The sequence below is a fragment of the Pomacea canaliculata genome, linkage group LG1 (assembly GCF_003073045.1).
Source record: "Pomacea canaliculata isolate SZHN2017 linkage group LG1, ASM307304v1, whole genome shotgun sequence".
NCBI classification, from domain to species: Eukaryota; Metazoa; Mollusca; class Gastropoda; order Architaenioglossa; family Ampullariidae; genus Pomacea; species Pomacea canaliculata.
Window position 1 is genome coordinate 3,482,207 of NC_037590.1, and position 20,499 is coordinate 3,502,705.

The 20,499-nt window shown below is 42.2% G+C and overlaps 1 protein-coding gene across 2 annotated transcripts in view; it reads left to right on the forward strand.

The window, feature by feature from the left end:
- The window catches only part of LOC112574794 (G-protein coupled receptor 183-like), a 35,565-nt gene extending 16,314 nt beyond the window's left edge, over nt 1-19,251 (forward strand). Inside the window, exons 3-5 of one of the 2 annotated variants that reach the window (XR_003101492.1) lie at nt 4,185-4,607; nt 4,756-5,637; nt 19,233-19,251. Coding sequence is in view for 1 of the 2 variants with exons in the window: in XM_025256085.1 (XP_025111870.1) it covers nt 4,215-4,607; nt 4,756-5,586 (1,224 nt within the window). In the remaining variant the exon portion in view is untranslated. Of the gene's footprint in view, nt 1-4,184; nt 4,608-4,755; nt 9,340-19,232 lie in introns of those variants that run through there. The other variant, XM_025256085.1, reaches the window with a different exon arrangement.
- The last annotated feature ends 1,248 nt before the right edge of the window (nt 19,252-20,499 follow it).

A 20,499-nucleotide genomic window follows, 5' to 3' on the forward strand; every position in this document is an offset into this window, starting at 1 on the left:
TGTAGGTTAACGAAGTAAACATGTACAGTCGTGACGTCACTCGTTTCAAGATGTTCCTGTGGAAAGTGCAAAGGTCGAGGCATGCATGTGTGGCTGTGGGCACTTCCTTGCGAGCTGATGGCAGGTCAACACCCGCTCCTCACGTGCTGCAGGCCGTTAGGAAAGGGCAGACGTGGCTGGGCATTGGAACTCAGGAGTGACACACTCTCCCTCGGGCAGAGCTGAGACACTCGGAGGACATGAGAAGAAACGACTACAGCGACATCAAAGCCTGAACCAGGAGCGACAAGTGTGATAGAGCCTTAAGGTGGCTGCAAGCCATGTTATAATGTCCAATGAGAGCAGAGAGTGAGAGAGAAAGAAGGCGAAGCAGTGTTATCTCACAAACTTTATAAACTAACCCTCATTATACAGACGAGTAACAAAAGCTTGTCTTCATGTGACGGTTCATCGGGTAGGTCCGTCGTGTGCTGCGACTTTAATTTTCAATCCGCACACCCGTTGTTTTACAGGCTTTCTCTTTGGGCACAAATTTCTCTTTTGTTCTCTTTAATTAACCTAAAGCACACATTCTGACCCACAGCTTTGCGAACACACACACGCACACACCCACACCCACAGAGAATGGGGTGTAAATTCCCACTCAGCCCTAAATGGTATTTACTTACGCATCTCTCATCGTCGTAATTTGTCTGGTTATCATCTACATTCTTCCATACTTTATCGTTCATGCTTTGTGGAATCAATCTTGATAGCTGTCTGCAAGATCAATATACATTTTGGAGAAGCTTCTTAGATAGGAGCAGCTGAAAGCCGTTGGTGGTTAGAAATGTCGACCGAGAGAAGACTGTCCAGGTGGCGCCGTTTACCTGTAGGTGGGAGGCCGAGGGTTCGATAAGAGCGATGCCCATACCAGGTGGTGTGGTTTACTTGTACTGGTCCTCGCTAAACTGAACTGTGACAGTCAAAGAAACATTGAGCTGCTGTACTTCTCTGCTTCCGGATTTTACAGAAATTGCTGAATTCTCGCTCGCTTTGAAGAACAAAAGAAAATAAAGATATTCGAAATTCATTAAAAAAAAATTGTAACAGCATGTACATGTTGAAACTTTAGTTTGCAACTCGCGGGAACATCTGGTTTAAGTTTTATGATTTTGGATCTCTAGAAAAGTTTAGTTATGTATGTGTGTATGTATGTGTGTATATGTGTATTGCTATTATATAACACAAAAACACACTGGCACATTCACATTCTCTCACTCTAAGACAAAAAAGGAAGAGAACAAGAAAAAAACTCAACACAGAAAAAAAGGAGACGATGACAGATGGGCAGGAGTTCTCCCTGTTAAACTAACTTCCTACAGAGTAGCGGGCCTTGCATCACGCCATGTTGGTAGTCTGCATGCACGACAACGTGCGAACGTGCTCCTTCTCTTGAAGGTGGTCGCTGATGATGGATGGGTGGTGGCAGGTTAGGGATGGAGGTCTCTTTGGCTGGCACTGACTGTGTGAGTGCTTTTCGTTGTGGTTCTGCTTCCAATGCCCTCGTCTGCTCTGAGAGCTCTCTCGATAAGCTGCAATGTAAATCCCAGAACCTTCCAGCACACACAGGAATGCCTTCTTGTTAACACCACCACCATCCTTACTAGACTACATCGTCGTCGTCTGCTTCTCTAACAGGAATGTCTTGGAGGCAAGGGTCTACCTGTTATGACCCAGACAGAAGTAATAACCCTGACCCTGCTGACCCCCACCTTTCCCTGAAACTAATGGACAGACCCTAGGTGGCTTTGCTTGAAGATGATCAGCCATCATTTTATTACTCGTAAGGCAATACCGTCTCGGTGTTATGGCTTCCTGCTACTGTATTTATGTGTTTTTCTTAATTTGCCGACTTTGTTTTCCTGTTTTCTTTAAGTGTTTAGGTCTTTCTAAGGAGGTGGGTGAATCTGTGCATGGTCCATTCCAGTTTATATTGTAGTAAGATAGCTTCGCTGTTGTTTCAGTAAAATTAGATGCTACAAGTTCTATCAGGTGTTGACTCCACAAGTAAGTATTTCTTGGTTCCGCAGATATTTTCTTTTCTTGGAATCACGCCACCCACGTACACAAGTTACCTCCCTTGGCATTCGTCTCTTGCAGTCAACGCAGTTGTCTTCCGTCGGTGGCAGCACGAGGAGAAAATTATCAACCTGAACCAACATCCTGACTGAGAGTCAAGTCTTTAGGCCGGTTGCTCGGAGCTCTTAAGCAGGTGCAAATGTTGATCTCTGTCCCCTGATAAGCGAAGCGAACAGACATGCGGTGGCTGCCGATGTTTGACAAGAGGTCTGACCTTCTTCACATGGTAGCCGTTCTTAGACAAGTCGAAGCAGACGTAGAGGGAGCCAGCTGTCACTGCGAGTCGCTGACTCAGGAAAAACAAAGCTCATTAACTCTTTCGCCGCAAGACCAATTGCTTTTAAATTGGATTTCATCTCAGGTCACTAAAACATCTGATTCCCCAGCGTCCGTAATAGCTGCACAGTGGTAGCTGCACAGTAACAGCTGCACAGTGAGAGCTGCACAATAATAGTTGCAGAGTAATAATTGCACGCATACACTGAACAATGAATGAAAGACGGAGAGAAAAAGAAGCAAACATCAAGCAAGCATACAAAGTATAAAAATAGGGAAAGCCTACTCACCCACCCCTCAAAAGGATAATCGTGGACTCACAGACCCGCGCGCACGCGCAAATACACACACACATATAATTCATCATGTTTTCCTGTCTACCTGCCTACCTGGGTCGGTCTATTTAGCTGTTGTTAAGCTTGAATGTCTGTTGTCTGTTTACTTGTGTACTTGTCAATTGTCTGTCTACCCGTCACCCATCCCTGAGAAATGGGGTCGCGGATCTCTCTGGCTACCTATCGGCCTAAGGCAAATACTCCATAATTAATTTATTAATCAAAAGGATTTCTCTTACAAAGCTGTTTGTTTCCCTCAGTCGCAAGATGGAGTACCTGTTCTGTTTCGTATAACAAAGTAGCTCCAAAGTCATCCGTCTCTGTGTCACTCTGAGGGTCTTTCAGTTTGTCCTTCCTGTTGATGACCCTCAGCCATCTGTTTGTTCTTACCCTCACTTGCATTCCAGCTCGTGAGGTGTGGACTCTGGTCTATTCATTTATTCTTTCGTTCGGTCATTCTGTCCTGTGCTGGCCAAGGCAATTAAGAAATAGTTCTAAAAGGAATCAGTCAAAAAAATCAGACAGTAGGATGTCAACAATCAAGCGGGGGGAACTGGTCCGTAGAACAGAGATCTTGATTTAAAAACCGGAAGTCCAGATGGCACATGTATGAGGTTTGAGAATGTTGGAAGATGAAGAAGGAAGCAATCAGGCAAAGACAAAGGAAAACAGTCTAGAACAGTGACAGACAGAGCATATAAAGTACTCATCAACAGCACTTAGTAGACAACAAAAACAACGAAGATCCTTGGGCATCGACAAGAAGATGAAGAACATAGAACCACCCTCGAGCCGGTTAGGCCAAGGGACATCACTCAGATCTCCTGCACTGAAAAACATAAAAGCTTCCCAGCCCGCTGAATAATCATTCTGCGGGAAAACCTCTTGCAAATCTCCCTCCGTCCTGTTGTTTCCTTCATTTAACTTTTCCCTTCGATTGCGATTTTTACTGATGCAGAAGCAAGGCTTAAGTTAAAACAACAGGAGAAGCCCATTTAGTCGCCTCCCTTCCCTTAGGGTCTTCCATTTGAAAGCAAGTCTTTGGTGTTTCCTCGCACATCTTGAAGCCTTTTCGAGGTCTGAGCTTTTAGCTTTCGCGACCTGACTTTTCCTTAAGCTAGCTTTAAAGATTATGAACAAAATAGCCCTGTGACCAAACTGAATCCTGGCCAAAAAATGCAAAGGGAAATCGTGGAATTTTGAATACAAAAGATAATTTTTACTGACATTTTATAAAACGACAGTGTTAATAGAAACCCAGTTATTACATGTTTGTGGTCTGATGAATGATTGTGATCGATTTCCTGTTGTTTACAAATATACAAACAGATCTGCTTGATCAACTAGTCAACAATTTGAGCTCTAATATTTTTAGACAAACAAAAAAAACTGACTTTAGAAAGCGCCTCCATAAAGCCGTAAATAGTTTATATTTATATCTTTTGTTCCCAGAAACCGTGAAATATAAAGACCAAGTCCATCATGAGTATCTTGGAGACGGAGGTGTCTTACCTCAGCACCCCTCTGCCAACCTTCAATTTCACCTACGGCCACACTGTGGACAACCTTTCCGACTCCACCAGCGCCAGCAGCGACAGCACAGCCTCCCCGTGGGGCATGTATGGCCCGCTGGAACAGTACATGCTGCTGTGGGTCATGTTGGGCATCAACAAGTACTATTTGTGGGCTGTCTTCATCATCGGTTTCCCAGGCAACCTGCTTAGCCTCATTACCATCCTGCGCATGCCGACTGTCAGCTCCTCCAAGATGCACGTGGCATTGCTGGCAGTCATCGACAACTTTGCCATCACCACCAAACTCCTCTACCACCAGCTGACTCTGTACAATGTGCCGTTGTATGATGCTGGTTGCAGGGTAAGTAACTCTAATCTCTTCTTCATTCACTGTAGGCTAAGTAATGCTGCTAACCAGTGATTTTTTTTTAAAAACCAAAATGACTCAGCAACTCGAGTCTGTAAAAGTGTTTTCTTCTTTTATTAAAAAGTTTCTTTCTTTTAATCAGGTGATGCTGTTCTTCGGCAATTTCTTCTCCATCTTCGCGAGCTGGATTCTGGTGGCCATGACCGTGGAAAGGTTCATCGCGGTTTGGTTTCCTCTGAAGGTCAACCGCATCTACTCCAAGACCAAGGCCACACTGGTCCTCGTGTCAGTCACCATGCTGACCTTCTGCTTCAACGCCGTGTACTTCTGGATCATCCACGAGGACCACAGGGGCTCCACCCGCAAGTGCCAGCCCAGGCCGCAGTTCCAGGACTTCATGAAATACTACTGGAACCTCGCCGATGCGTTGGCCTACGCCATCATCCCTTGCGTGTTGGTCCTGCTGAGCAACACCCTCATCATCATCAACGTGCAGATGGCATCGAAGACTCAGCGCCACCTGACCAACAATTTCGACCAATCAGCACGCCGGGTTCGCGACCAGCAGCAAATCACCACCATGCTGATCGTCATCTCCGTGGCTTTTCTTACACTCATGCTTCCCAACAGCATCTTCTACATTGTGAAGGATTATTGGGTCTACGAAGCCAACACCTTTGGACAGTTGGAGCACGCGTTCGTCAAGCAGATCATCCACGTCTTGAGCGACCTCAACCACTCCATCAACTTCTACCTCTACTTCTTATCCATGGCCACCTTTCGCAGGCGGTTCAAGGATACCATGTACTGCAGGAAGGCAAAAAAGAAGCAGAAAGGTTCCAACAGCAGCGTCTTCAAGACCTCTCACTCCTACATATCCTTCCACTCCACGCACAGCACCCTGAAGCAGCGCGGAGACCTTCATCAGAGCCACAGCCTCACCAACGTCTCGGATGTCAGCAGTGAACTCTAACGACCATCTCACGATGGCATCCACCCCACCACGGTGTTTACGATGGCATGTGTATGAAAACTTTCAAGTTCTCGGCTCAATCAATTTCTTCAATCATTTACTTTCTGGGAGGGTGCAAATTTCTTGGTCTTGCTTGATTTTTTCTTCAGAACATTTCTCTCGCATTCTTGGTGTAGCGTTCGGTCGACTTTATAATTCACGTGGGTGACAGTTATTGTAGCTCTTACCACTCACTTTAGGGAACGTACACGTGACGTACAACGTTCACACGTCAGTCAGTTCAAGTCTCGCCACCCGGGTTATGAGTCCCTATACACGGTTACACAGCGGCACGTGCGGGGAGGAACCATGCCACCTGCAGCCACCGAACCAACTCCACCTTAAAGCTATTCTCCCGACTCCAGTCATTTGGTGTGGGGACCACACACTTCATTATGTTCTCTTTTCCACTGAGGACTGTGACTTCTCTATCTTCTTTACCTTCCTGACTCAAGTCTCGGCCTAGAAAAAAAGTCTCTTGACACAAACATATCTATCTACATATATATACCTAGCGCGAAAGTGCATAGCTTTAACCCTGCTCGCCTACAGGTGACGGTGTATGAGGACAGGTGACAGGTAAGACTAAAGATTATTTCTCTCATCCTGTCACGTGGCTCCACTGGACAGGTAGGACAAGCCTTCGGTTGTTCCCCGCTTCGAGACGCCTCGCACCTGTCCCCAAGTAGCGGTTCCAGCCAGGTGTACCCAGTTCACTCTTGGTTTTCTCTCTTTGTCTACCCTACATAAGTACTCTAAAAGTTTGTACACGAGGCTCTTGTAACTACCTAAGTGGTCGCTGTCAGTAGACAAGTAGTCGGTTTTCAGTCTTAACTGCGGGAGATATTTCTGTCCTGCTAAGTCACCACATAAGAGACTACAGTCATGTTTTTGTGTAACCCAAATGACAGTCCTGTAGGTCTATTGTGTGAAAAATATATATCAGATCCAGCTGAATGTTTCTTTGTTAGTCACATCCAATTTTCTCTATCACAGACACAGCTCAGGGTCTGATATGTAGCTTATTCATTTTTTGTAACTTTTCTCTTCAAATAAATATTATTTTGCTTATACTTTAATTAAAACTTGTCAGTTACTCCATTTTTTCCTTGTAAATAAAAAAATTCTTGAAATGGAATTAATGCCTAATACTTTGCTTCAAACTTTTTCCTTCGGAATAAATGTAGTGGCTTTTGTCTAGTGAAAGAAATCAGTAAAATTCCTCGAGCTTCTTTTTGTCCCCTGCTACAGCACGTAAAGAAACATCCAAGAGCTTTGTCTCCCCGACTGTGTCCCCGGGCGAGGTGAGGGAATCGGAATTGTGGGATGTCTGCACCCACAGTCCTCTCACCTTCGGGCACAGGTCTAGTCTACATTCTATCATAGCCAGTCTTTTAATATGAAGAGCTTAGACAGGAACAAGAACGATGAGATATACTTTAACAATCGTTTTTGCTGTGAATCTTTCTCATTTGTGCTTATGTTGTCCATAGTCTGACAAATCCCCAAATAAGAAGATTCGTAGAAAATATTGCCAGTGTACTTGCCACAATTTTTTAGCTCAAACCATTGAACAAATGCAGAGAGATTTGACGAAGAAAAAGGTTTGCTACATTAATAAAATCTGCAACTTCGTTGAAAATATTTATTCATCGAATATAGTGAGTTATGAAAGTAAAGGTACAACAGGTAATCAACCACCCAGCCCACCCCTTTAACTTGGTTGCATAGCAACTAGAAATAAATCAATCTTTTCTTAAATTTGATCACAGATGAGCTTTTTTTAACTGAAGTTATCTTGAATCAACCATTGTATTCATACAATACCGAATTTTTGGATTATTTAGACATTATTCAGTGTCATGCTATTTGCAAGACAAGGTTGTGTAAGTGCGCATGCCCACTAACCGTAAATGACACAAAAAACAGGGTTTGTAACAAATGTCAGACATAAAATCCCATTTTATGTCATCGTGGTAGCCTTTTTAGTGTAAATCTGTTTAATCAATCTCTCTTTCTCTTCCTGACATTTTTTCTAGAACATGAGATTCTGCACGCCACAGGAAGTGGTGTATTTTTGAGGATGCGCGCGCATTAAGAAAGGTGGAGTTCAGGTTGTAGTTCCCAACTCCAGTGAAGCAAGTGAGATGCCGCAGTGACTAACCCTAAACACTGGCCGTTGTTTATGAGACTGGTATCGAGAAGAACTAAACACTCAACAAACTAATCATCATGGGATGGTTTGAAGTTGAAGTTTTTTTCACTTTTGTCCGTTTCTCTGACTTTCGGGGACACAAAGATGTTAACACTCGGTGACATGATAAGTTTCCAGTGTTCTTGACATTTTTCCAAAATATTTCACTTAAAATGAAGAGGTTGTAAGTTTACTGCGCCACACGGATATCGAACCGGGGCGCCTCCCGATTGGGACACCTCAACCACTATTCGCTTCCCCTTTGTACCCCAGGGTTTGCATCAATCTGCTCAGTGTCTGGGGTTAGGGTTAGCATGACTGTAGCCTAATGTGTGAAGGTGTGCAGGTGACGAGGACCGTTAGATTATCAGCCGACATGCTTGTCTTCGCTTGTTTCCAGTCGCAGTTCCCCGAAATGTTTCCACTCCATAGCTAAGCTCCTTGGATAATGTTCTTGTTGCTGTATGATTGCTGTCCCAGTGGCTCACAGTACATCTTGATATCTTGATTATATGGGATGTATCTTAAAATTGACAGTCTGTTGGCGAATGATCCTACCTTTGATAGCAGTGGCAGTCATCTTCATCAAATTAATTTTCTTCATCATCATTATCATCATCAAAGTTGTCGCCGTCGATGTACAACTGATGACATTACAATCGCGCACCAACTGTGTCGAGACTCACAGCTGATTGACATTCAGACCATTGTTGTAGATATGTTAAATATCTAATGTTGTTTTGTTTTTACAGTTGCAAGGTGTGATTTAGTCTGCATTTCCAATCCCTTATTTTTCTTTCTTTTTTCTCGCTTTTTTTTCTCCAACACACATTTTTACTCCTCTCTCTCTCTCATTGAAATCAAACATATAAAATGAAATTCTCTTTTAATCCTCTCTCATACACACTTTCTTTCCTCTCTTCTCATCGTCTCCACCTCCTCTGTCAGTGTGTAGTTTTTGCGATTAAAATGATCCCGTGTTTCCTTTCTCTCGTTCTGGGATGTCTATCTGTATTCACACATTGTTTGATGAAGTGATTTCATTCTTCTGTGTCTGTCTGCTTCTACTTTAGCAAAAAGTTCTACTTGTTTAAAGTATCGTGCTGTATCAATGATTGCCTCCATCCTGTATGGTGATGATACGGTGCACTTTTGTGATACACCTGGGAGATCATCTTGCAGCAGTACTCACCTGTAAGGTACATGGGAGCGGTACACATGTACTTAGAACTACATCGGTGCACCTGTCTGTTAGGCTTGAGAACTGCAAGAAGAGGGTGGGATGCTTCTCAGTGCACCCCGTGGTGCGGGGATGCAATGATTTTACAGACATGTGTTGGCATGTGATACTACCTACATGTTGTTTTCTGTTAATAAATGTTGAGGAACTAACTCATCTTTGACTGTTGTTCCTGAGTGTTGCTCCATAGAACACTTCAACGGTTTGTGTGATTTCTGATGATGTCTGTCCTCTCTACCACTGTCTTCTCATTATGTTGATACTATCACCCATACTTGCATCCCCCTCAATTATTTTTTAAGTATAAATAGATCATTTATTCCATTACCAACCGTTTGACATCTTTTTATTAAAAATGTCTTTTTTTTATTTTCCCTTTTTCAATTTTTTTTAACAAATTTAATAGATTAACTAAAAAAAATAATTCCATGGGTTTCAGCACGCCCCAGTGAGCCTTCACAGCCAGACTTGTCTGCCCCGTAGTAAGAGAGGGCGCTGGAGGCAAGCCATTCATTAGGTTGCGTTCTGAGGAAGTAGTTAACCACGTGACAGGACAGCCGAGCAGTTGCAGCATCATCCTAGTCTCCCCATCACAAACAAAAACTACTCTCATCCCTCGCCACAACTTGTTCCGGCGAAAATGATTTACTGCAATGCTTTGTAATCTCTCCACGTCCGGGGCCTGAGCAAAAATAGTTGGAGAGGGTTTGTCTCGCATCGCCTGTAATACACTTTAATACCGCCCCGTTCCCGCATGTCTCGTTCAGATCTCGTTCAACGATTAATAGCGAGAAAAAGCGTGATTTAAAGCGACGGCCTGTAATAAGACATGCTAGAAAAAAAGGTGAAAACAACATGAAAACTCTAAGAAAACAACTGTTTTATACGTGGATATACAAGAAAGACAGACGCATGAAGACCAGAAAAAAGAGAGAAATTTATCTGATAATTAAAACACTGTAAGCAACATGCCAGTTGAGTAATTTAATACAAAACATCGGATTTTGCTTTGACCGCAGGTAACTTTCTCCTTTGAAGAAGTCGCCTGTGTCACTATTAATGTTGCCAAGCTTTCATACTTGTGGCAAGGAGACAAAACTTTCCCATTCTTGATTGCCTAATTATGGCTTGCCATTCACCGCTCTCTCTTTCCAGTGCTTCTTCGTTTTCAAATTACATCGGCAACCTCATCGCACACCAACACGCAAAAAGACCGATGTTTGCTATTGCAAGCCAGTTGAGAGTTCAGCAAAGAAGCTAGACAAAAGTAGCAAAACTTTTCCCAATTGCTCTCTTTGTTATTTTTCTTGTTCTCTCTCTCTCGTCTGCTTCGCTACTGCTAGTGCTTCACATGCACCCTCCCTATCACAGAGCCCCCTTCCGTTTGTAGTGCATCAGGAGCATTAACTGTTGTTCTCTGTGGACGACAGACTACAGCTGGAGATGTCCAAGACCTTTATTCTTCCAGTTTATAATTGGAAAACTAGGAAGTCTTTTTTTATTTTAGTCATCAACTTGCCAAAGTTACTTTAGTGATATTCAAGAGAAATGGAGAGAAAAAATTGATATGAATATATTTTAATAAGCAATCTGTCAATATCAAGAGTCTGACCACATTGATGTTTACAATACTGATATCTTGAATTCATCCTTAGGAATTATATACACCAAGGTAAATATACTATTATATTTTTGGAGAGAAACAAATTGAAGACCACACAAACATTTCAGGCCACCGTCAGGTCAACTCAGTAAAAGAGATTTATACAGAAACAGTGCAAATAGTACTAACATCTTAGTTCCCTGTCATATAAGTCTTGAACTTCTTTCAGAGCAGAAAGAGAGAGAGGTTGGCTGGAAGAATTCAAATAAACCGATTGATAGGTGGAAGTCTTTCGAAGGAAATAAAATGTTTCCTTCCTTCGCAACAATAAGCAAGCTTCGCGCCTGTCACCCTGTCGACCTTTCCAGCCCTCGACAGTCTCCCAGTCCTGTCGAAGATCATCTATCATCCACTGCGGCGATGCTTACTCTAGCCATAGTCACTAACTAGACAGACGAGAGCGTGCGAGTTCTCTCCCTTTACAGAGAGTTGCGGGAACTGAGAATTAAGATGTCTTGCGAGCTAAATACAGCTATTATCTGAAGAAGTCACTCCAGGAGGAGTAGGTTCCTGAAGCTGATGTTCGAGATGTTGCTGTGATGAGGAAAGAGACTACTTACTGACTGAAGTCAACCGTTGTCAGGACGAGTCGTTCGCGCAGGATTACTTTCTGAGTGATGAGGCTGAACTCTAGCGAGACGAGAAAAGAGAGCTAGTGATGCCGGTTATGTGCTGGCGACTGACAGGGGATCCCCATTTCCTCTTGTGTGTCTAAGTTATGACACGTTTATTGTTATTTACTTCTGACATCTTTAACTGGGTTTGTTGTGTGCGCTTTCACCATAAAAGCAGCTAAAAAAATGTGGATGAAACGGCTTTCTAAATTGCAATTATATAGTCTGAATTAAAATCGTCGCTTTAAAATAAATAAACTCAAACCTCTTGAAAAAAAATCTTCTAATTTCATACAAATCTCGGAAATCTTTATCTCCAGCAGACACTATTAAGTCAAAAGGTTTCAAGTGCTTCTCTTTCTGATACAGACAATGCTTCTCGAACATTTCCAAACACCATGCTTCAAAGCTGATACAAAAATGGATAGAAAAAAACTGAAGTGAGCACTTTAGCAAATACTGCAGTTTCAGACATGAAGCACAGTTTAAATGTTTACAAACCTACTTTTTATCAAATGATTGAGATGAGCTCAGCGCAAGTAACACTTCTCCAAATCTGAGTTCTAAAAAAAAACTTTTGTTCTCGAGAATCTTGCAAACTTCCCGATGCACAGAAAATAGTCAAAACTGTCCACGCTTAATGAATATTTATCAACAGCTTTCCTATTGTTGACAGGCTGTGCCAACAAAAATAATACTAAAAACATGACAATATTTCAATCTCAAACTGCTTTATCAAGTATCTCTGGCAAAGTTGAATTTTTTTCATGGTTATTACTTTGTTAACACTTCATTTGCTTTTAAGATGGTGATGGTTGTTAGGAGAGTAATTCTTTCCTATCTTCATACAGGACCTTGATCTCAGTACAACAGTATTGTAACCAGTCAACAGTTCAGTTTAATAAACAACATGTTTTCAACAGGAAGAGAATCCCCCGCACTTCCATCCCAGATCCTGAACGCGCGGGGAAAACAGTCGAGCAGCAAAGGTCGATGGGTCTGCAAGTCACAGGACCGTGCACCAGAGGGAAGATAGAGCAGCCATCATGTCATCGACGTGGAGAGAATCGGAAAAAGCAGTCGTCACCCCGAAGCCAGCAGACGACAGACGACGAACAATTTCCGGTCCTGTAGGCAGCGATAGTAGCGCCCTCTACAACGACTTTGAGTGAAAGCATGGAAGCCTTCCTCTGAGAGGATGAAAGAAAAGCCTTGCATCCACTTCTCTTCTCTGGGATTGTTCTAATAAGGAAGGCGAAGAAACCCGAGTAGTTTTTTCCAAGCGTTATTGTCCTTCTGGGTGAGGAGCCGACTGATGTCCATTGTAGGAACAGTAAAGACAGTTTAGTCACGTGACTGAGCCCCAGGAAAAAACCCTGACATTATTTCTTCACGGTGGTTGTGATGTGAACAGTTTTAAAGACCAGAGGGCGACACGTTCGTCCATCACGCTAAGGACATTCATGACAGAAATATTTGTCATGCAGGATTTGTTAACAAAGTTCGTGCCGTACCCCTTTGCTATGTTATCAGGTTGCCACGGATGTTTGTCGAGCATGCAGAGCGAGAACAAGCACATGCACGTAAATAATGAACTGACACACTGTCAGCTGTACCCAAACCCTATGTAAGACAATGAGACTGGGTCACAGTTTTGGGATTCCAGTTCTGGCCTCAAGCCTTTGGTTTCGGGGGGCAGCTGACATGTCTGGTGTGGGAAGAAAAGATGATTAATTTCAGTGCAAAAAGTAGGGGAAAAATCGCAAATCAGTGATAGTGGCTGTCATGGGCAGGCAATTTGCCTGCTGTGCGGATAATTAAAATGCAAAGATAAAGAAACAAGTTGTAGACAGATCAGTAAAAACAAAACAGGAATTGCTGCTTCCAATTCGCAAAATGGCTTCGAGTGGACACAAGAGCGTGATGAGCATTTTATAATCCGAACATTGGAACTTAGACAGACTTCTGTGTCTATTCTTACTTTTGCAAAGTTTGAAATAGGTTTGAATCTTACGTCTTACTGGCAAACATCACGCGTATGCGCGTGTGTTTGAATGGGTGAGACGCATGCGCAGACCCTAGCAACGTGACGAAAACGTGCAGCATTGCCAGCAGAGGTTTTACGACATCGCCTTCCATTGCCTTTCATCGTTTTCATCAACAAACATCACGCACTGCTCTTTGATCGACGCAGCTTTACAAGGATTGATGAGTTTGCTTGCTAGCGTGTGTGCGTGGGCAGAAGCCATCTTGGGGTCATGAGTGCAGGAACGTTTCAGGGTCACTGGTGAGGTACCTGCTTCACAAAGAAACTGAATATGACTTTGACTATGTTGACTCTAGAGATTAAACTCTTAGACAGGACAACTGCTAATAAAATCTTGTTATAATAACATTTTTCTGTGATGTGTTTCACCAAAAATAAAGAGAAACCTGAGCTCACTTTCCAACCAGACGATGTCACGCGACACTAACACGGAATGTTATTGGACAGTTTCTTTCCCAAATAAAATTTTTGTGGACATCACTGTTTCTTACTTCAGTTCGCCGGAAACATGTCGAATATCCATTACTGTAATATTTAACTTTTTTTTTAAAAGATTTTATATCCCATTATTGTAAACAAATATAGCTTAGGGTAAAATATTGGCGAATGGAACGCACTCAAGCAATTTTTTTTTTCAAAGTGGTTCAGAATTTCAGAATCTCTTTCTGGGTGTCTGTTGGATAGTGGTCCCATTGATATCTCAAACTGCAAGTGATCGTGAATATGAACGGGAAGTTGATGTTTCAAACAGTGGACTGGTGCTTCCCTCCCGTGGCGCCAGACATCAACTCCTTGCCAGCTTCATTTCTAAGCAAACAGCTGCAGCCACTCCCACCAACGCCTCAGCCATCAGGTTCCAGAAGGTGGTCCGCGTGTTGCTTTAATACTCACCTCAAGATTTGTAAGAGCAGAGAGGCGACCCTCCAACTACAGATAAAGTGGCTGTTGGTTATCTCCCAGTGCCAGCCATCTGAGTCATCTGCAAGCAGAAGAGAAGCAAAGACCTTTGAGGTTTTTGTTTATGTGTCTGGGGTTTTTTTTCCAAGATCAGGGTGGTGCTTTCCTTTTTACATAGTCATAAACTCTTTCCCTTTGGATTTCTTACCAAACAGGACAGCCCCTACCCTTAACAAAACATTAACAGTTACTGTTGTCTTCTGATTCAAGATCTGGACTGTAACAGAAGAAAATATCTTAGTTTGGAGACCAAAGAACACTGAGAAGAAACAATGTTTGAATGAATATTTTAGTAGCAAAAGAACAGGCGGAAGCAGACCAGGCTTTATTAAGAATTATTATTTTTGTTATTTTGTGTTCGTGCGGAGAACCTCTTAGTTGTCACGAACTCGTTACAGACGTAGAAGACCCTGTAAGGGCGCTCTCAGGGTCCATCAGTCGATTGACATGTTCCGGCTCACGATGCATGCGCAGGACACAGGAAAAAAATGTTTGAAATTGCAGGTTTTGTGTAAGAGGTTTGCTCTTAAGGTTGAAATCCATGTCGAGGTCTAAGAGACACGCGACTCTGTGTTTTATATCTCGCGCTTCTGGTGGCATCTGAAAATCCTTCAGAAGTCGGAAATGATGGCTGATGGAGGTAGAAGGGGGAGAGTGATCGATGTTTTATTTAAATGCCAAATAACCCGGTTTTTTAATTGTTTCTCTTGTCTTTTCTGCTGGCACACATGTTGTCTGCTGGTCTGATTGTTTGTTCGTGTGTTTAATAAAGAAACATCTGAAAACATATACCCATTACATATTCACGCTCAACATCCCTTCAGGACATTTGGACATACATATAGACAGCACATATTCTTTTTCTTTTTTTTTAGACACACACATATTTTGATTAATACAGATATCGATAAGAGGCGGACAAATCGGATGAAGCAATGTTTGATTAGCTCTTTGGATGTCTGAGGACGACAGACAAGCAAGTATCACCCATCGTCTGGACCCGTGGAGTCTGATGTAAAGAAAGGCATTACACCTGGAGCCAGATAGCCGTGTCCATGTCTGGCCTGTCACACACTCCAGTCCTGCCATGTACCTTATCAAGGGTGGGAGACAGGCTACACCTCCATCAATAACACGACATACAAATGCTCTTAGGCTCTATGTCCTCTTGCAAGTACACTTTACAGTTTTCCAGCAAATACAACACCAGCAAAATGTTGAATCCGAATAAACACAATGTCAAAACTCTTGATTAGAGATAAAATAATCAAAACGTATGCATTTAAATATATTTATATCCTGATCTCCATTGTAACACTTAAAGTGACTGGCTGTAACCATCCTTCTCTCTTTCTTTTCTGTGTGAAATCTGAAACTGCAATAAGGACAGATGCTCAATATTCTTTCTCTGGATTGGTTGTCCATCTCGAGGTACCAGGAACATCCAGTGAACTAATTTGAGAAGGAAAATCCTGGAGAGAAAGTTGTCCTCAGTATTATTCAATCTGTTGCCGAGTGCCACAAGGCATGCAGGGACATGGCTCTGCTGGTGGTTTGCTAAACCTATGGATGTGGTCTGTCGCTGACCCCTCTGACCCCAAAGCCTATGCTTGGGTTCCAGCTTTTCCCTGAAGGACAGAGTTCAAGAACATGAACTGGTGTTCACGGTCAGGTTGTCTGCCCGAGAAATGTCCTCGGTGACGAGAAATTGCTATGTAACAAGAAATGCAGTGTGTGATGAGAAATAGCGATGGGACGAGATGTGTGAATAATTCCAGCATTTGTAAGCGTGTCCGTGTCCATGTGCATACACATCAATGTACTACAGCAATGGCAATCGTGTTTCTCTTTAAAGCGCATTGACATGTTTGTGATTGAGTAGGTGTCTGTGAGGATGGGTGTATACGTATTGTGCACTCTTATATGTGTCTATGTTTTATGTACTCGTGTCTGTACGCGTCTAAAATTCTTCGTTATATGCGAATGTGTTTGTAGGTGTGCATATGTATATGCATATGTCTACGAGTCTGTTCATGTCTGTGTTTGTGTGTCTCCGTGTCTGTATGTCTGTCGTGAGTTGGACATGTTCGTGTTCAAGAGTTTTTTCGTGAAATGAAGGAAGACCAGACACTTCCTGATCAACGCATGCGCAAACACGCACGTGCAGACGACGCTTGGTGCCATTTCTCAAATGTAGACTTTTTTTATCTAGTTATAGATGGATAGGATAAATAAAAATGATCCTTCCTCGCTGACGACCGCATTTTTTTCACACTCTCTCTCTCTTCCCCGCTCGCTCGATGGAAGCCGACAGAGTTTCAAATGTTTTGTTTTAGGTCACGCATCGTCTGCTCAAAGTTGTTGGGAGACAATGTTTTCTACAACATTTTGTGGGCCTGTGCGGGCCAACATTTGTTGACATTTACTCATGTTGGCAGACTTGCAGAGAGTAAACATTAAATTTAAATATTGCTTTTGTCAAGTTTAATATTTTTTCTTACAATTATCTTTTAAATAAAAGTATTTACTTATTCATTTGTGAATACATGTTACAGGCTCCTAGTTAGAAACTTTTATCAGCATGACTTATTCGCACTGCAGAAGTTTTCTCACCTACAAAAGGCAAGAAGCCCCTTTGGTCCTATCACATTTCCTAGTCCTTTATACATATCATCCTGGGGCTGAAGTCATAGTAAAGAAGGAATTTACATCCATCTTTTCTGAAAGCATCTAACTGCAGTGTATCTATAATTTAATTTTTCATGATGACCTGTGGCATGGCGGCTGGTGGAGTCCTTACAGAAGACTAGGGCATAGTTTTACTTCTTTACTAGTCTACAGCTAACCTTAGTGCATAGCAAGGAAAATAGAATGTGAAAAAACACCTTTCTTTCATCTGTTTTAATCCCACCAACACACTCCAACTTTCACATTTATTGACATTTCAAAGTTAAAGAATACCTCTCATAATTTTAATACATGGCATAATTTTAATATATGGTATGTAATATAAAATTGTATCAGCTAAGTATGATTGTCACTGGTTAAATGGTTGTTCATTAATGGTAATATCTTTCTGTCTTCTACATAGCTTCAGTAGGAATATAGTATAGATGAGTATAGATGCTCCAAATATGTTACATATGGCAAATTTTTGTCATAACTGTAATAGTCAAATATAAATAATGATGTTTGAAGAATTTCTGTTTGTTCTTAAGCTATTTGTTTTTCACATTTCTTACAATGGCTGGAATTTACCGAATGCCACATGTAAACCAGCAATGTTTGTACTAGTGTGTTCCATTTAAAGGTCTGCAAGCGACATCATCACAAGTATTAAGTTACACATAATGGAAAGTTCTAAATTGACAATTTCAGGGGAAAGTGCGTTTAAGGAAATTGAAAAACATGAACATGAGAGATAGAAATGTACTCACAATGGATTTACACGAGGAACAGCAAATTTTACAAGTTGGTGACAAGCAAATACAGGAGGTGTGTACACACCGTGTAATATATACATATTAGACAATGCAGATTATACAGGTTAGAGACACCCAGCGAGACACCCATGATTCCCTCCTCCTTCCCACCCACATCCACAGCATCTTGATGACATTCCCACCTCCCAGACTTCCAAACTTCAGTCCACCTACATACAGACTTGTCGCCCACGAACTGTGGCTGGACCTCGCGACCTTTTTTGTGCTACCTGCCACTCTTCATTTCCTTCTCGCCAGCCTCGTTTCTAGCCGCTTCATTATCTTTGCCATTCTCAGTTACATCTCCTGCTGTCTGAGACCCGGATGGATGTGATGTGACGATGCGTGCAGTGATAAGCTCATCGTTGTGTACGGCCGGTCGGATGGCCGGCCTCTGCGTTCTAGCTGGTAGTCCCTCGAATTTCGGTCCATAATTTTGGTCCATCATTTCCTGTTAGTGGTCCATCCCGACAGGCGTCCAACGTTCACTCGTCATCGGACGACGGATGACCCCCAGAGGTCAATTGTGGTCCTGCGCAGTCGATTCGTTGCTTAATGATGCCAGTCATTCCTCTGGGGTCATCTTGTTAACCTCGCTCCGAGTCCTGGTAGATACAAGCGGACAGACAGGCAGACTGACATATTGGTTGATTGACAGATTCACTCGCTGATGGATGGATGAGGTGAGTGAGTGACTTTGATACTTCCTCCAAAGGAGCTTCATTTATATTTAGAAAGGTACAGAAGCTCCAAAAGCACTTTTAATTTTCTTCTACCATAAAAGAACTCATTTCCTCAAGAAAAGGATGCTGGCTGTCTAGCTTACGTGGTCTCTCCTTAGACCCTCGCAATCTGTCTGTCCTCCCAGAAATCTTCCAAATGGCTGCCAGACTGAACCCAGTTATAGAATCTTATCAGTGTTCCGATTAGCAATGGTCTTGGCACAAATTCAATAAAAGGGATAAACGAACCTAAAGAGTAATCTCCAATGTTTCAGATTCTATCTCCCCTTTCTCTTTCTCCATCTCTCTCTCTCAATCCTCTCTATCGTGATCTAACCTCTGGCAAGCTTTCTTGTGCACGTGGTTATAAATGTATGTTCTTTACTCTGTACATGTCTACATGTCAATGTCTGTAAATTATTCCACACACTGGGTATTTTGAACAAATTTTAAAGTCATTTATTTCTTTACACTCCCGGCTACTATTCTTCAGTACCGCTTTGTTTTCTCGTGACATAATTTGTTGTTTGTGTTTTTCTGTCTGGCATTTACAGAAAAAATTAGAAAAATGTCGGATAAGCACCGGCATACTCATGTGCCACGAATATTATACATAGTAAATCGTAATCTGATGTTGGAATAGATTGTTTGCAGATGACTTACATCATGGCCGGTTGACTACTTTCAGTTGATGATATGAATGACGGATTCGCTCCTCGAATCTCGCGAGACGTGAGACTACAGAGCGAGAGAATGCGAGAATCCTCACCTGCCGAGCATTTCATTTGTCTTGGTTGTCGCTGTCGTCTTTGCTTCGAGTTCACTGATCGTGAGTGCATTTCAGTTTATCTTTTCAGCACATTGACTCTCTTCTCCAGTGCCACTTGGGAAATTGAAAAATTCCAGACCTTGATGATTCGCATCTGCGATGTTTCGTGCAAGAATGAACTGTTAGAAACAATTTATTGCGAGATTTTTCTGACCATTTCAATTAGTCTAGTTTTTTTCCCCTACACTTTTAGTGCATGTGTAATGGAGATGCTTAATATTAAAATTCTGTGATATTATCTTTCGTCATATTATATTAGCTTAATTTTTTCTGCGGTATTCTCGCAAAATACAAGTGGTATGTATGGTGTGATCAGCTTGCTTTGTTTGGTCTGCTGTTCTTTATTCTCTTCCGCACGTGGAGAGAAGATATTTTATTTGGTCTGATAAATAGAACTCACAGGAGAGCAGAAGGAAAACATCTGTTCATCCTATATTAAAATGAAAGTTCATCTCTAAATTAATGTAGCTAGCCATGTTTTAAAACTTAAGAGTTGTTGGAGAATAAAAACGTTCAGTCTTTCATGTTTCTTTTTCTTCTTGAATAATCGTGTTTGAGGTTCGGCTTCCTCAAAAGGGAAAAATAGAGACGACAATCCTTATAGAGGAAAGAAAGTTTATCTAAAAGAAAGTTTACTGCTTTAGGAAGAAAAAGATCATGTGTGTCAGAGAGAAGAATTCGAGAGTTGTAGTTCAATCAATGTTGTTTGTTCGTCTGTCTTCCATCAGACAGCAACATCAACACTTTGTACGCCATGGAAACGAATATTATTATGTTTGAGTCACACACCAACTGTTATGCAGAACAGTCTTAAGCACCAGTTCTTGAAATATATCGGATAATATTATGAATACAAACATCAGAGACAGAATGCGGAAGATATAATACGGACGTCTGCTCGAGTACAGGACGCGGACAAAGAAGAGATGGACTGGAGCAAAGAGTCTGGAATCCTTGGTAGACCCTATTGTGTTGCTAGGCTTGATCCCCTGCACACATGGTTTCTAAGGGACCTCAGCAGCAGTCGGAGCTGTTTGAGTACACGTCTGCACAAACCTTTCTCCATTTTCTGAGCTAACACCTTCTTTGTCCGCCAGCCCGTGGTCCTCCGTATTGGGGAGGTGTA